The sequence below is a fragment of the Myxocyprinus asiaticus genome, chromosome 25 (genome assembly GCF_019703515.2).
Source record: "Myxocyprinus asiaticus isolate MX2 ecotype Aquarium Trade chromosome 25, UBuf_Myxa_2, whole genome shotgun sequence".
Taxonomy (NCBI): Eukaryota; Metazoa; Chordata; class Actinopteri; order Cypriniformes; family Catostomidae; genus Myxocyprinus; species Myxocyprinus asiaticus.
In genome coordinates, this window is record NC_059368.1 from 14,331,557 (window position 1) to 14,347,702 (window position 16,146).

The following is a 16,146-nucleotide window of genomic DNA, read 5'->3' on the forward strand; positions in this document are numbered from 1 at the left end:
TCCTAGAGTCTGGAGGAAGGGTGGAGAAGCTCATAGCCCAAGTTGCTTGAAGTCCAGTGTTAAGTTTCCACAGTCTGTGATGATTTGGGGTGCAATGTCATCTGCTGGTGTTGGTCCATTGTGTTTTTTGAAAACCAAAGTCACTGCACCCGTTTACCAAAAAATTTTGGAGCACTTCATGCTTCCTTCTGCTGACCAGCTTTTTAAAGATGCTGATTTCATTTTCCAGCAGGATTTGGCACCTGCCCACACTGCCAAAGGCACCAAAAGTTGGTTAAATGACCATGGTGTTGGTGTGCTTGACTGGCCAGCAAACTCACCAGACCTGAACTCCATAGAGAATCTATGGGGTATTGTCAAGAGGAAAATGAGAAACAAGAGACCAAAAAATGCAGATGAGCTGAAGGCCACTGTCAAAGAAACCTGGGCTTCCATACCACCTCAGCAGTGCCACAAACTGATCACCTCCATGCCACGCCGAACTGAGGCAGTAATTAAAGCAAAAGGAGCCCCTACCAAGTATTGAGTACATATACAGTAAATGAACATACTTTCCAGAAGGCCAACAATTCACTAAAAATGTTTTTTTTTATTGGTCTTATGATGTATTCTAATTTTTTGAGATAGTGAATTGGTGGGTTTTTGTTAAATGTGAGCCAAAATCATCACAATTAAAAGAACCAAAGACTTAAACTACTTCAGTTTGTGTGCATTGAATTTATTTAATACATGAGTTTCACAATTTGAGTTGAATTACTGAAATAAATGAACTTTTCCACGACATTCTAATTTATTGAGATGCACCTGTACTTCATACCAAGAGCGTAGGTTTGGTTTGAAAGTTGGTAGGGACATATTACAAGGAGGATAATATTCAAAATGTTGGTTTTAAGAAAATGCAAGAACGTCATTCTGGCAGTGTAGGCAAAAGAACATTATTTCCTTATATACGGAACAAGTCACATTTTAATCTGTCCCACCACATTAAATATTAACCTGATTTTATATTAGCTGGCACAGTAGTTCAAATTCTAAGGTGTCTTCATTTAGAGGGTGCTTACCGGATGTAAAAACAGAATCCACCACTTGGCCGCATGCAAAACTCAGGACTTCTAAATAAAGGACAAATAAACATTTGTACATGAAAATTCTGCTTGTTTAAATCTATTTATTTCAAGGATTGGATGTGAAATACTGATGGAAATTTGCCCGTGTGAACTTCAGAAAATTATTAATATTTTTTTATTTATTTTTTTCAGTAATGACAACCTACAGTGATTGGTGCATCCTGAACAGCACTGAGAAAAGTAACAGGTGCCATGTGACAATGTCGTTTCTGCACTGCTCCAAAAGAGATGGGACAATATAAATATGAATAGTGATACTAAGGAACTTTAATAGTCATTAAAATGAAAATAAAAACATAGTATAAAGTTAAAATATTTTCTATGTGATAAAATTGCCCATATGCTGGTGGGGATATTTCTGATTTTCTAAAAGTTAGTAGGGACATGTCCATACCATACCTACATAAATCTAAGCTTCTTACAAACAAATCGGTATATCACCACGTTGTACTCGCGCGATGACTCATCTGCATGTAGTTGCTTAGGAATTCTTTTGTAGAGAAAGTCTTGGGTGCGCGCCTGGTACAGCGAAGTTGCGTCACTCACCTCCTCAACATACAGTATAACTGCACCCTTCTCACTAGACAGTTTACTCATTCTCTGATCTGAACCGGTGAGGAAACATCTAAGGACTCTACCAATACACGCCACCGGAATGAAGAGTATCGCATTGTTTATTCTTTTTTTGCTTCTGAGGCTCATGGTTTGTCAAGGAGGTAAGTTATGCACTACAAATCTTAGGCAATATTATATGTAGATAATAGTCAAGGGGTTTTCAAAATGGGCTCCCGGCACCCCAGAAAGCCAGAAGGGGGTGGAAGGGGGTCCACGAAAAAAAAAAATGGAAAATGTTTCTATTCAGGTTTATAAATCTAAAATTAATAGTACAAAATAAGATGATGAGGTAAAATACACACTCCAAACTTAGACTTATAATAAATTAAAATACTTTTATAGATAATATTTTAACAATTTAATCATTTCTTTTAGATTTAGTACAACACTATAAAATGCAATGATTTAATTTTGCTGACATATTATCTTTATAATATCACTAGCTTTTTTTCCTCACACAGTAAAAATTACAATAAATACAAGAAAATATAAAGCTGCATTTATATTTTAAGAAGGGAGCCCCTTACAAGGGGATCATATTTGGGGATCATTGGCCTCAAAAAGTTTGAAAACCCCTGGTTTAGCCTGTATGTCCTAGTGTTATGAATAATTTCTACAGACATTAGGTCATTGAGTCAAGTCATCTAAAATTGAAATAAACTAAATAAACCTATATTTTTGTTGCAGCCAACCCCTGTTGCTCTCAGCCATGTCAGAATCGAGGTGTTTGTACAACTCAGGGATCTGACTCCTATGAATGTGACTGTACAAGCACTGGTTACTATGGCCAAAACTGCACAACACGTACGTGAAACATGCATGTTTAAACATCTGCAAAATATACTCCTTGTTCTGTTTCAAAGCCCAACTAATGTTTTACTTTGGTGTTGCTTTTACAGCCGAGTTTCTCACATGGGTAAAAGTTTCTCTGAAGCCCGCTCCCAACACTGTGCATTACATTCTCACCCATTTCAAAGGCTTGTGGAATATTGTCAACAAAGTGTCATTTTTGAGGAACGCCATAATGCGTTATGTACTAACATGTAAGTTGAGACAAGCTATTTATTATGAAAATCTCTTTTCATACCTGAAATGATCTAAAAAATGTTAGTGTTTGCAAGAAAGCTTTTTTTTTCTTTTTTTTATCAAACTTTCATTTTTACTTTCATCTTTGGTGTACTGTAAGTGAAACTAAATATAACTTTTAGCTATAATACAAATTTTAAAATAATAATTGTAATATAAAAAGTTTATTTTCCCTCCTGAATCAGCACGAGCCCATCTAATCGAGAGCCCTCCTATATTCAATGCTGACTATGGTTACAAAAGCTGGGAAGCTTACTCCAATCTCTCCTACTACACTCGCACACTGCCCCCTGTCCCGCATGATTGCCCAACGCCAATGGGAGTCACAGGTGAGTCTTTTTCTCTACCGACCTGTTTTATCACATTTCTTAGCATTTGCTAAGAACCTCATTGCCTCATCACATCACAGCTCGACAGCCCGCGGTGGAAGCCTGCGGACTCAACCTGCCCATCTGCATGCCTTGGGTGTGTAGAGGAGAAAAATAAACAAGAAGCTCTATATACAGGTGCATCTCAATAAATTAGAATGTCGTGGAAAAGTTCATTTATTTCAGTAATTCAACTCAAATTGTGAAACTCGGGTATTAAATAAATTCAATGCACACAGACTGAAGTAGTTTAAGTCTTTGGTTCTTTTAATTGTGATGATTTTGGCTCACATTTAACAAAAACCCACCAATTCACTATCTCAAAAAATTAGAATACATCATAAGACCAATAAAAAAAACATTTTTAGTGAATTGTTGGCCTTCTGGAAAGTATGTTCATTTACTGTATATGTACTCAATGCTTGGTAGGGGCTCCTTTTGCTTTAATTACTGCCTCAATTCGGCGTGGCATGGAGGTGATCAGTTTGTGGCACTGCTGAGGTGGTATGGAAGCCCAGGTTTCTTTGACAGTGGCCTTCAGCTCATCTGCATTTTTTGGTCTCTTGTTTCTCATTTTCCTCTTGACAATACCCCATAGATTCTCTATGGGGTTCAGGTCTGGTGAGTTTGCTGGCCAGTCAAGCACACCAACACCATGGTCATTTAACCAACTTTTGGTGCTTTTGGCAGTGTGGGCAGGTGCCAAATCCTGCTGGAAAATGAAATCAGCATCTTTAAAAAGCTGGTCAGCAGAAGGAAGCATGAAGTGCTCCAAAATTTCTTGGTAAACGGGTGCAGTGACTTTGGTTTTCAAAAAACACAATGGACCAACACCAGCAGATGACACTGCACCCCAAATCATCACAGACTGTGGAAACTTAACACTGGACTTCAAGCAACTTGGGCTATGAGCTTCTCCACCCTTCCTCCAGACTCTAGGACCTTGGTTTCCAAATGAAATACAAAACTTGCTCTCATCTGAAAAGAGGACTTTGGAACACTGGGCAACAGTCCAGTTCTTCTCCTTAGCCCAGGTAAGACGCCTCTGACGTTGTCTGTGGTTCAGGTGTGGCTTAACAAGAGGAATACGACAACTGTAGCCAAATTCCTTGACACGTCTGTGTGTGGTGGCTCTTGATGCCTTGACCCCAGCCTCAGTCCATTCCTTGTGAAGTTCACCCAAATTCTTGAATCGATTTTGCTTGACAATCATAAGGCTGCGGTTCTCTCGGTTGGTTGTGCATCTTTTTCTTCCACGCTTTTTCCTTCCACTCAACTTTCTGTTAACATGCTTGGATACAGCACTCTGTGAACAGCCAGCTTCTTTGGCAATGAATGTTTGTGGCTTACCCTCCTTGTGAAGGGTGTCAATGATTGTCTTCTGGACAACTGTCAGATCAGCAGTCTTCCCCATGATTGTGTAGCCTAGTGAACCAAACTGAGAGACCATTTTGAAGGCTCAGGAAACCTTTGCAGGTGTTTTGGGTTGATTAATTGATTGGCATGTCAAAATATTCAAATTTTTTGAGATTGAGTGTATTGGTGGGTTTTTGTTAAATGTGAGCCAAAATCATCACAATTAAAAGAACCAAAGACTTAAACTACTTCAGTCGGTGTGCATTGAATTTATTTAATACACGAGTTTAACAATTTGAGTTGAATTACTGAAATAAATGAACTTTTCCACGACATTCTAATTTATTGAGATGCACCTGTACATAGGTGTACATACAACATAACGTCCAAGAGATTACTCTCCATCAATTAATGTCATTGAGGCCAGACAAAGCTTTGAAGTTTCTACAAGCTGGGAAGAAAATTAGCAACTGCAGAAAAGCATTGCAAGCACTTTTGGTGTACCCGTCAGAAACGAAGATATAAATATATTGTGGACGTCTTTTTCTCATAATTTCTTTTTCTCTCTTGGAAGGTAAGAAAGAGCTGCCAGATGTGAAGCTGGTGGCTGAGAAACTGCTCCTCAGGAGAAAGTTCATCCCGGACCCTCAACACACCAGTCTTATGTTTGCTTTCTTCGCCCAACACTTCACACACCAGTTCTTCAAAACCGACATGAAGAAAGGTCCAGCTTTCACAAGAGCTCTGAATCATGGGGTGCGTAGCTTATAAAATTACATAATAATAAAAGTGGAACAATGCACTGAATGAACTACTGGCACCTAAAATATAATTTTTTTTAATGGTTGCCTGGTGTCTATAGGTTGACTTGAGTCATATATATGGACAGGACCTTGATCGCCAACACAAGCTGAGACTTTTCAAGGATGGCAAGCTGAGATATCAGGTATGTCTCCACCGCCAAATGATCTAAAATAACACCTCTTACAGTTCACTGAACTCTCAGTCACCTCAAACCCTCCCGATTAGACATTTTTGCTCTTTCTCATGCTTTTTATACTTCTCTTCCTCTTTCATATTGCAAGCATGCTATTTCAAAAACAGATTGGTTTGGGAAAATTTCAAGTAACTAAATTCAAGTTTATTATCTCAACCAGATTGTAGATGGTGAGGTGTATCCTCCAACAGTCAGTGAGGTTCAAGTAGACATGCACTACCCTCCTCATGTACCCGAGACCCGTCGTTTTGCTGTTGGTCATGAAGCCTTTGGACTGGTTCCTGGACTCATGATGTACGCCACCATATGGCTGCGCGAACACAACCGCGTATGTGATATTCTAAAGCAAGAGCATCCTGACTGGGATGATGAGAGGCTGTTTCAGACCACACGGCTCATCCTGATTGGTTAGTACCCTAAAATGAAAATTAGAATTTGTTACATGTGGACAGTGTTTTATACAAGCAAAATGTTTGTGATAAGTATACTAGATGGTCAGGAACAGGTCAAAATGTACCTTTTGTGGCTGTGACTTAAATATATTTTCAAATATTTCCATTTAGAATGTTTCACTTCATACTTTCCTTGCTATTTGATCAAAAGGTTGTGAAATGGATCTAACTGATAACTCTGTATTCGGACTCTACAGGTGAGACAATCAAAATCGTGATTGAAGATTATGTCCAACACCTAAGTGGTTACCATTTTAAGCTCAAGTTTGATCCCGAAATTCTTTTCAACGAGCGTTTCCAGTATCAGAACAGGATCTCCTCTGAGTTCAACACCCTTTACCATTGGCACCCCCTTATGCCTGATGATTTTCACATCCAAGATGAAGTCTACAATTACAAACAGTTTGTCTTCAACACATCTATACTGACTGACCATGGTGTCAACAGCTTGGTTGAGTCCTTCACCAATCAGATGGCTGGAAGGGTAAGCCAAGGGATAATGATGGGTTTCTGTTTCATGTCTTGAAATTTATGTAATAAGAATACAATTTTTTCTGAACTTGTGTTGGATTAGCCTGTTGGTAGGTACTGTTACAAGGTACCGCCCGAGGTGAGGGTTTTGTGAATACTAAACTCTTCTCTTTTAATCCAGGTGGCTGGAGGGCGTAATGTTCCACCGGCTGTTTTGATGGTGGCCATGAAGTCAATTGAAGACAGCAGGAAAATGCGCTACCAGTCTCTCAATGCCTACAGGAAACGCTTCAACATGAAGCCATACAAATCCTTTGAGGATATGACAGGTAAGGGATGATTTTTATTTTTCCAGCCTAAAGAAAGGTTTTTTTTCTTGACAATATCTCTAAACTGGCAGTTGTTGTAAAGCAGATCAACTCGTAGGTCTCATAATTATCTTCTTCTGAACAGACATTTTGAGCACAGCACAGGCAGCTGTTCTAACAGCTTGGTCTGCACAATATCAATGTGATACATAAACACTCTAAGAAATGTCTTTCTGTTATCATAAAGGATTCTTAGTATCGATAAACAGTGAATGCAGATTAAAGGATTTCGATTCTCTTAACAAATGAATTTGGAGGAAATGAGTCAAGATTAAAAAAAGACTCCCTCACATAAGTTTTAGTTCAAAATATATGCAAATTATATCTCTCTATAAGAAGGGTGCACATAGTTGGAGCCAAATCAGAAATTGGGACTCTTTAAATAACAGTTACACTTCTACACCCTGCCCAAGCATACCTGTGTTTTCATAGCATACCTAGCATTATTGAAAGTTAACAAGACCCTGGGGATACTGTAAAAGAGGTATTATTTCAGAGGACCAGTTGAGTTGACTGACCTCTGAACTGTTTTTATTTTTTTAGGAGAGAAGGAGATGGCTGCTGAACTTGAAGAGATGTATGGGGACGTGGACGCAGTGGAGCTTTATACTGGTCTGCTGGTTGAGAAGCCAAGGCTCAACGCCATCTTTGGAGAGACCATGGTGGAGATGGGTGCCCCCTACTCCCTCAAAGGACTTATGGGAAATCCCATCTGTTCACCTGAGTACTGGAAGCCGAGCACCTTTGGCGGAAAAGTGGGATTTGAAATTGTTAATACTGCTTCTCTGCAGAGGCTGGTTTGCAATAATGTCAAAGGGCCCTGTCCCATGGCATCCTTCTATGTGCCTAATATAAAATATTCAGTTCCAGCCACTATTAATGCAAGTACTTCCCACTCAGATCAAAAACTCAACCCAACAGTTTTACTTAAAGAACGGACCTCTGAGCTCTGATAAATATCTGCTGTAAGAAAATTATTAATTTATTATTTATTAATTTGTAAATATTATATTTATTTTATTTATTGAACTGAACTATTGAATTTTGTATTAATATTTTTTGTAATAAAAAGTTGTGTACGAATTTGATATGATTTATTACAAAATTATTAAATATGTATTGTAAAAACTGTTTACATTAGACCTCAGATTTCAGCACTGCCATAATGCTGATTATCTTTTCCAGTTTCGTATTGTTTCATGGTTTTACTTGAATCAGATGCTTCCTGTTGTTTACAATGTTTACTATGATTTAAGCTGTTTTGTTTGTGTTTACTGTCTACCTTTTTTCTGTCTTTGTTTCTCTTATTATCCACAATGAAACATCTAAACATTTCAAAAGAATACTAACTCTCTAATTTTATGATTGAAAAAAAATAAATTTCACAAATTTGTTTAATCTTGAAAAGTATTGATATTTAATTGTTTTTGTACTTGAATGTTTGGCTCTATAAATGGATAAATCCCAATAAATCTAATTCCTTAACCTTTTATTCTATTTGCTGTGAATTCTATTAATGCCTCTTTTGCAACAAGACAAATTACAGGTGATTTGAGCAATTGCAAATATGCACTTATATTGTATATACAGTAGGCTAAATGAAAATATCCACACAGCTAATTGCAAAGCAATGAATATGACTTTATGATGGTGGATGACGTCTTCGGAGAATGATTTAAGACTTAAATGTGTAAGGGATTTACCACACACACACACGTCTGATAACCAACATCTAGAGACCAAATTTAGTGGGTGCAACGAATTGTTCAAGCAGTAAAAAAATGCAGCAGAAATATATTGAATGGATTACAACAGTCATAATTAAAAGCAAATATAAACTCAAACGATTTATGATTTCTAATGCAAACTCAATTAGACCAGCATTTAGAACTTTCTGAATGTACATCTGTCATTATCAGAGATGACAGAATTGCAAAGCACTGTTAAGTCATATGTTTGGATAAATTAAGTTTTAACATTGAATTCATTTAACTAAGTAAAATGTCAGCAAATTAATGGCTTCATCGATTAATCAATGCATAAATTACTGTACATTCTTTCCAACAAAATGTTATTCCATTTAATAACCCAAAAATGTCTGACTAATATTTTAATTTTTTTGTGAATAGATTAATGAATAAACTTCAAGCATGGGATAAACCCATTGATTTAGAGGCACATTGAGGTGCCATGTGATATAAAAGTGTGGATTTTGATCCATGTGCAATGACAGTAATATTCTGTACACCAAATTCAAAACTGAGGATGTAATACTCTGTATGTATAATCTTGACATTTATCTTGATGTGTGATGAGAACTGATTAATTTTTTTAAATTTCTTAACATAATCAGAAAAAATCTAAGTCAACATTTTTGGGGGCCAATATTGCCACTCAAATCAATTGAAAAATCAATCAAATTCAACCAAATGTATTTATTTCTTTTTCAGTCAGAATTGTAAAATAGGAAATACAGTTGTTGTTTTCATACAGCAAGTAATACAGTAAGGAGTCTTTCACACGGTACGCATTAAGATTTTTACATTAAGAAACAGAAGAAAACAGGTGTTTTGAGATGAGCTTTAAAAGCTGGACTTCTTTTACTTTTTTTTTTTTTTCAATTGGATACACACATTTCACAGAAACATTCACCCATTTCCTCAAACTACATACACAAAGCCCATTATAAAATACCACATTTCCAAAATCTTACACAAGGAAAAACTCACCATTTGTTGAAAAACTTTACCCACAGCAGTCAAAACTAAATTATGCAGTCAGAATCACACTCAGAAATTGCATTTATATTGCACACACTAAGCATCAGTTTACACCAGTGTTGGTAAAGTTATTCTAAACAAGTAATTAATTACTAACTACTAATTACATCTTCTACAGTGTAATTAGATTACTGTACTAATTACTCTGTCTGAAAATTAATTGCATTACTAATTACTTTCTAAAACCCTTATCAACCTCGACCAGATGAAAAACATGAAACTGTTCTTTTAATTCTTTCAAATAATCATATAAAATCAAATAAATTATTCATGAACTGGCCAAAGAATTTAAGGGGGCAGCGTTAAATTAGAAAACATATATTTTAACATTAGATGTTAAATTTATATTTTAAATACATTATTGTTGTTTTATATAGACTTGTTCTATAGTCTATAAAGTATTTAACACAATTACATCAGAAGTAACTGTAGTTAAATCACTGAAAAATTAAGAGTAATCGCTTACTTTTTTCAATTAAAAAATTAATTAATTACTTAGTAATGCATTACACCCAACACTGGTTTACACACTGTGCTGCAAAAGAAAACACTTTCTCATCTAAATAAATTTTATTCAGATTACAAAAACAAAACAAAAAACCACTGTCTGACACTTCAGAAACAGACATTTTATTTTGCAATTTTCTGTATTTACTGCATACTCAATCTATTTAGTGTCACTTTTTGGAAGAAAAACTTGGCCATGTATTGTAAAAGAGTAGCCAAAAAATTGTGATATCATTTCAGTATTGGCCACCACCGTTTTTCCTGTATTTGATAGTTTTCTCTCAAATCTGTAGAGGTTGAAAAAGTTGGGTTTCCCATAGATAGGAAAGCGAATTATTGTGCAAATATAAAATACTGTAAGAAATATTTGTAACCAACAACCTGTTCTCAGTTCGAAATGTCCCTAATTATTCTAGCAACTCTATACAAATTTAGATGTGGCAGCACTCTCTGTCCAGCTTCCCTAAAGTTTATACCAAGGTTGATGACACTATCTTTCACAGTAGATCTCATTTGTCTTCCTCTACCACCTCATGACCTTTGTTGTTCCGTGTTTTTGATGTTTCAATGAGCAACTGTTTGACTTTTATAGATTTGAGACAGTGAAGTATTACATTTTGGTTGATTGTGTTTGCACGGGTGAGATGTGTTTGCCGCATTATCTAACTGAGTTTTATTTGTTTGACTCCCTTGGTTTTAGATTTGAAGCAGATGTATTCACAATAACAATTGTGCTGGACTGCTGAGAGTTGTGTGAAGGTTTCTGCAAATAGAATGCATGAGAACCACAAATTGTGTGGAAAAAAGTGTTAACCGTATTGCAGAACGGGTATATGTTACTAGCACATTAGCAAGAGAAATGGATGAATTGGTGAATTGTTTCAGTCACAGTGTGGATCCATTTGAAAAAAACTGTAACTTGACACAGCATTTTAAAAAAATGTCAGTAAAAGTACTAAAAACAACATTTCACAATGGCATGCATCCACCTATTGAGTATTTTCATAGAAAAAAAACTATTTAAAAAAACAGATTAAAGGGGGGCCTTGGTAGCTCAGCAAGTAAAGACTCTGAGTACCACACCTGGAGTCGCAAGTTCGAATCCAGGGCGTGCTGAGTGACTCCAGTCAGGCTTCCTATGCAACCAGTTGGACCGGTTGCTAGGGTGGGTAGAGTCACATTGGGTTAACCTCCTCGTGGTCACCATAATGTGGTTCTCACTCTCAGTGGAGCACGTTGTGAGTTGTGCATGGATGCCGCGGAGAATAGCATGAAGCCTCCACACGTGGTAGGTCTCCGCGGTAACACGCTCAACAAGCCACATGATAAAATGTGTGGATTAACGGTCTCAGACGCGGAGGCAACTGAGATTCATCCTACCCAGATTGAGGTGAGTCACTACATCACCACGAGAACTAAGAGCACATTGGGAATTGGGCATTCCAAATTGGAATAAAAAACAGCTTAAAGGTGAACATCTTTTATCTTGACACAACATCTTTAAAAAGCAGAGTTCATGGCACAAGAGGCAACAGTCAAAGATGAACTGTGTAAAAAACTGTGTGAATGACCCCTATTCCCTCCTCCATTGCTTATGTTATGTTGTATCATGCACCTCGTGATGGACATGAACAGAGGCACAATTTCCACCTTTCTCTCTGCTCTTGCCATACTGACAGCTTGTTACTCTCAGTTGTTGCAGAAAAAAGTCACTTGGCATCATACTGACACCATGTAGATAGTAGCTTACCGGAAAATGACTATACACTGCTCAAACAAACGGATTCAATTACTTAAAATTTATATCATAACAGAAAGCCTATGACTAGACAGTTGCTGTAGATGTCATCAAAAATTCTACATCTCCCAGGTTTCCCAATTGTCACATTGTTTCTACTCCCCTAGCTGTAGATAATGTATGTCAGGTCTAATAGACAAACTGAACCAGTGACCTCACATCAAAGTGAGAGATATCTGGCACAGATCGTGGCCATGAGTATAGCTTTTGACGAGAGGCATCTGATTAGGCCCTGTCATTGTTCAAGTGATTAGCATTTCACATTTGTGATCATCAATAATCCTACGGGGGCTTACATTTCCCTAAGCCAACTGAATGAGGTCCAACTAGCTCCCTTCTGTGGGGGGACTCAGGGACAGTCGCCCATTCTCTGTTATTAATTGGCGTATAATTGGCACTGCGGCCCAGGGAAGGAAATATTGCTGTGCGCATGTTTCCACTGCCTCAGTACAGACTGTCTTCAGTGATTGATAGTGTAGGCTGTTTTCCACCCTGGTCACAGGACATGACGAGAAAGCCTGTGTGGCCGTGAGCCTCAAGAGGAGATACGTGCCATCTCACAAGTGATGAGAATGAGAGGCAGTTGGACTCAGTTCCTGGTCACATTCCAGTATGAAACTTGGCAGAGAGAAATAAATTCAGAGGAAGAGTGCTAATCAACAGTCATTTAAATGTGAAATGCAAAATATCAGGGGGGAAGTTCATCCTGTGAGCACTAAACTCTGAGTAAAAAACTCAGAAACTCAGTGACAACAGCTGTGTCACATTATATGTTCTATGTAATGACCAGGGGTGTAAAATTACAGAGAAATTATGATTAAAGCTGAAGTGTGTATTTTCTGCACCACTAGCGTCACCAAACGATTTACAAAAATAATGATTGTTTTCAAATAACTTTCCAAAAAACTGCTCTGTCTGTCATACAAACAGATAGTCTCGCCCCAAAGTCATGTCATTGGTTGAGCCAGTGTTGGTGTATTGGGCTGGTTGGGATGTTCAAATAGGCAGCAATGTTTGATTGCATCACAGAGCCACTGTTAGGACTTTTGACTAGTCTGGGTTTGGGTTTGGACTAGTCTCGCTTGCTCAGTCGGTCGGTCTCTCTCACACACTCTCTCTCACTCTCAGTCTGCGTACCAGTGCATTAGGTTTTCCTGCCTGTTATCTGACTTAGCCTCCTATCTGCCCCCTTTAGACTAGGCTGCCCAGCTGGATTGCTACTTGTTTACAACTCTGCCTGTGTTGACTATACTACTTCCGTTCACTCATTGGAATTTGGAGTCCCTGGTGTTGCAGTTCTCAGTCTCCTGCAACCCATCTTCTGTTCTCTTGCAGACTCATCTGAGTTGTTTTGTGTTAGCTTTTGTGAATAAACTCTGAGAATGAACTTCTTATCTGCTTGTGGATCCTTCAGAATCACATCGTGATAGCCACAGTGTTTCAATGTTCAGGGAAATCAACCTACAAATGGCTAATTTATAGTTGTCCTTTGCTTTTTAAGCTGAAATTGAAGAAAGCATGTTTACATTGAAAAACGTATACATATCAGCTTTATGTAACAGTGTGGGTACTGTCTTTAAATTGTACACAAAAGTCAAATTATCTAGTCAAATAATACTTGAGTGAAAATCTCCACATTGTTAATTGTCCTTGAGTGTTCAAAATTTTATGATACCTAAAACTGTTGAATCCTTAAACTGGCACCACAATAACATACTCCAAAAAATGCAATTTTGGCAGAGGGTGTTAAATGTGGACTGTTTTGCTGAGATCTCTTTCCCTCCAGTGGAGGTATGACACACTTGCTAATGAAAAATGGTGGAGGGGTGACAGACATACCTACTTACTGCAACTCTCTCTTTCTGATTTCCTGTCACGTTAAGCTTGCCAAAATAACAGGAGTACCACTTGAGTATAAACAATTGTAATAGTTATTTAGGAAGTGATTCGTGTAGTAACTTTCCCTTGTGAAAGTGCTTAATTGTGTATTTATCCCCTTGAGGACTGCCACAGAGGGCATATGTCCATAATGGAGCTTTCAGTGAGTAAAGAAATTTAAGTTCAATAAAAACAGATGGTTGTTTGCTTTCTGATTTCATTAGTCATTTATTGTAGTAGGTAAATGCAGGAAAAATGCAGAATCACTATGAATTACAATCAATGTTTTTGATGATATGCAGCTGTATGTTATCACAGATGAAAATGTTCAGATCAGTTTGACATCTTGTCAGTTCTTCAGTAAAAGAAGAAACTCACTGAATACTTTAAGTGAACACAAGGGACTGCCCCGGCAACAGAACGATTTTTTTCAAGCAAGCCTGATGTGCTTTTTCAGTTTTTGAAGCCATTAACTCAGCAGAGTATAGACAGTCAAGTGATGAATGGCCTCCCTCTGGCAGACGCTAATGTGCGCTTTGTCTTTGTCTCCAGCGCTGGTCCATTTTACATATTAAATATCTGCACAACTGCGGCAGAGAGGAATCTAAATGTAGATTGGATGTTTACACCATGGTGTTTACCTTTCTCTGTATTGGAACTATGAATGAAAACATTTTTAAAGAAAACTGTAAATCTGTCACAACTTGCCCTCATTTCTCACACGTATGAGGTAATGCTTGCAAGTTGCTATCGGTTGGGTCCTGGCGGAGATGACGGTGCGTTAACTCATCAATGCTGAAGCTTCACCGTGCCAAGCAGTTTGTGGACGTAGAATTATATTTATAAACATTCTCAGACCATAAAAGGAGAGTAAAATGTAAAGCATCTTCAGTAGGATGTGTCACTTGCATTGTGCCTCACATTACAAAATCTGCTGTCACTGACTTGTCTTTTGTTGTTCTGATTTGTAATAACTTTATTTGAATATGGAGAGTAAGGTGAAGAAGGATACAGATAAGGAAACTGATATTAAAAGTGTGCAACTGTGCCTGTGTACATGTACTAACATTCCTTTCACATTCAAAGTGCATTTACTTTCCTCTACGGAAGAATGGAAAATTCCAAATTCTTTTGGCAACTGCACAAATGTACAGTGGAATGAAATTTTCCTCAAAGAATACACTGTCAACAAATACACAAGACATTAAATAAAAAAAATATAAGCCTACACATATAGCACATGGCAAATGTTTTATTTTACAATAATAATAATATTATTGTTGTTGTATTTTACATGTTGTTGACCTTTAAAGAGTTCAAAGCTTCTATTATGTGAACTGCAATGAAACCATGTATTGTGCATTGTGCATAAGATACAGTATATTCAAGTTTGATTGATTGAATGGATGAGTGGAAAGCTCTTAAGGATGAGAATATTACAGTCTGGGTAAGTCCAACCAAAAAATAAATAAATGTGATGAGTTTATTTGGTAAAATATCTTCCTCTATACTGTAAAAGTACTCTTTCTTTCACATGTGTCATATTTAAATGTTTTACAAGTAGAATTTATATTTAAACCACATTCTGCACTCTTCACCTCATTAATGCTATTTGTCCATTAATGTGGAGACATCATTTCTAAGACATCATGACATCCAGCATCAAGAATTACCTCTCAAGTTCAACCCTCAGTTCTTCCACAACCAAATAAGGCTACTAATGGACCTCTCCATTTAATATTCACAGTCAGAGCAACTGGTCAATGTCTGAATCTGGACCAGTCATTATACCACTTCTGGCTAATACAGTAACTACAGTGTGCTGCATCTGACTACATGCGAGTCATATTGGTACAGTATAATACTCCATCATGAATGATTGGGCTCTCAACATGTGATCAGGCTCTGATGAGTGGAAGAGGTCAAAATCTGCTGTTTATATATAAACTTTTATTATAAACACTTTCAACTACTTTTATTTTCAGCAAACTTAACATGTGTAAATATTTGTATGAACATAAAAAGATTAAACAACTAAGACATAAACTGAACATGTTTCACAGACATGTGACTAACAGAAATGGAATTACGTGTCCCTGAACAAAGTGGGGGTCAAAATCAAAAGTAGCATTCAGTATCTGGTGTGGCCATCAGCTGCATTAAGTACTGCAGTGCATCTCCTCCTCATGGACTGCACCAGATTTGCCAGTTCTTGCTGTGAGATGTTACCCCACTCTTCCACCAAGGCACTTGCAAGTTCCTGAACATTTCTGGGGGGAATGGCCCTTGCCCTCACCCTCTGATCCAACAGGTCCCAGACGTGCTCAATGGGATTGAGTTCCG

The 16,146-nt window shown here is 37.4% G+C and overlaps 1 protein-coding gene across 1 annotated transcript in view; it reads left to right on the forward strand.

Annotated features, from left to right (window-relative positions):
• The first annotated feature begins 1,701 nt into the window (after positions 1-1,701).
• The window catches only part of LOC127416394 (prostaglandin G/H synthase 2-like), a 41,589-nt gene continuing 27,144 nt past the window's right edge, over positions 1,702-16,146 (forward strand). Inside the window, exons 1-10 of the mRNA XM_051655735.1 lie at positions 1,702-1,843; positions 2,430-2,546; positions 2,642-2,785; positions 3,014-3,157; positions 5,127-5,308; positions 5,415-5,498; positions 5,710-5,956; positions 6,199-6,485; positions 6,654-6,801; positions 7,384-7,725. Of these exons, the coding sequence (XP_051511695.1) occupies positions 1,783-1,843; positions 2,430-2,546; positions 2,642-2,785; positions 3,014-3,157; positions 5,127-5,308; positions 5,415-5,498; positions 5,710-5,956; positions 6,199-6,485; positions 6,654-6,801; positions 7,384-7,725 (1,756 nt within the window). The 5' untranslated portion in view covers positions 1,702-1,782. The remainder of the gene's footprint in view (positions 1,844-2,429; positions 2,547-2,641; positions 2,786-3,013; positions 3,158-5,126; positions 5,309-5,414; positions 5,499-5,709; positions 5,957-6,198; positions 6,486-6,653; positions 6,802-7,383; positions 7,726-16,146) is intronic.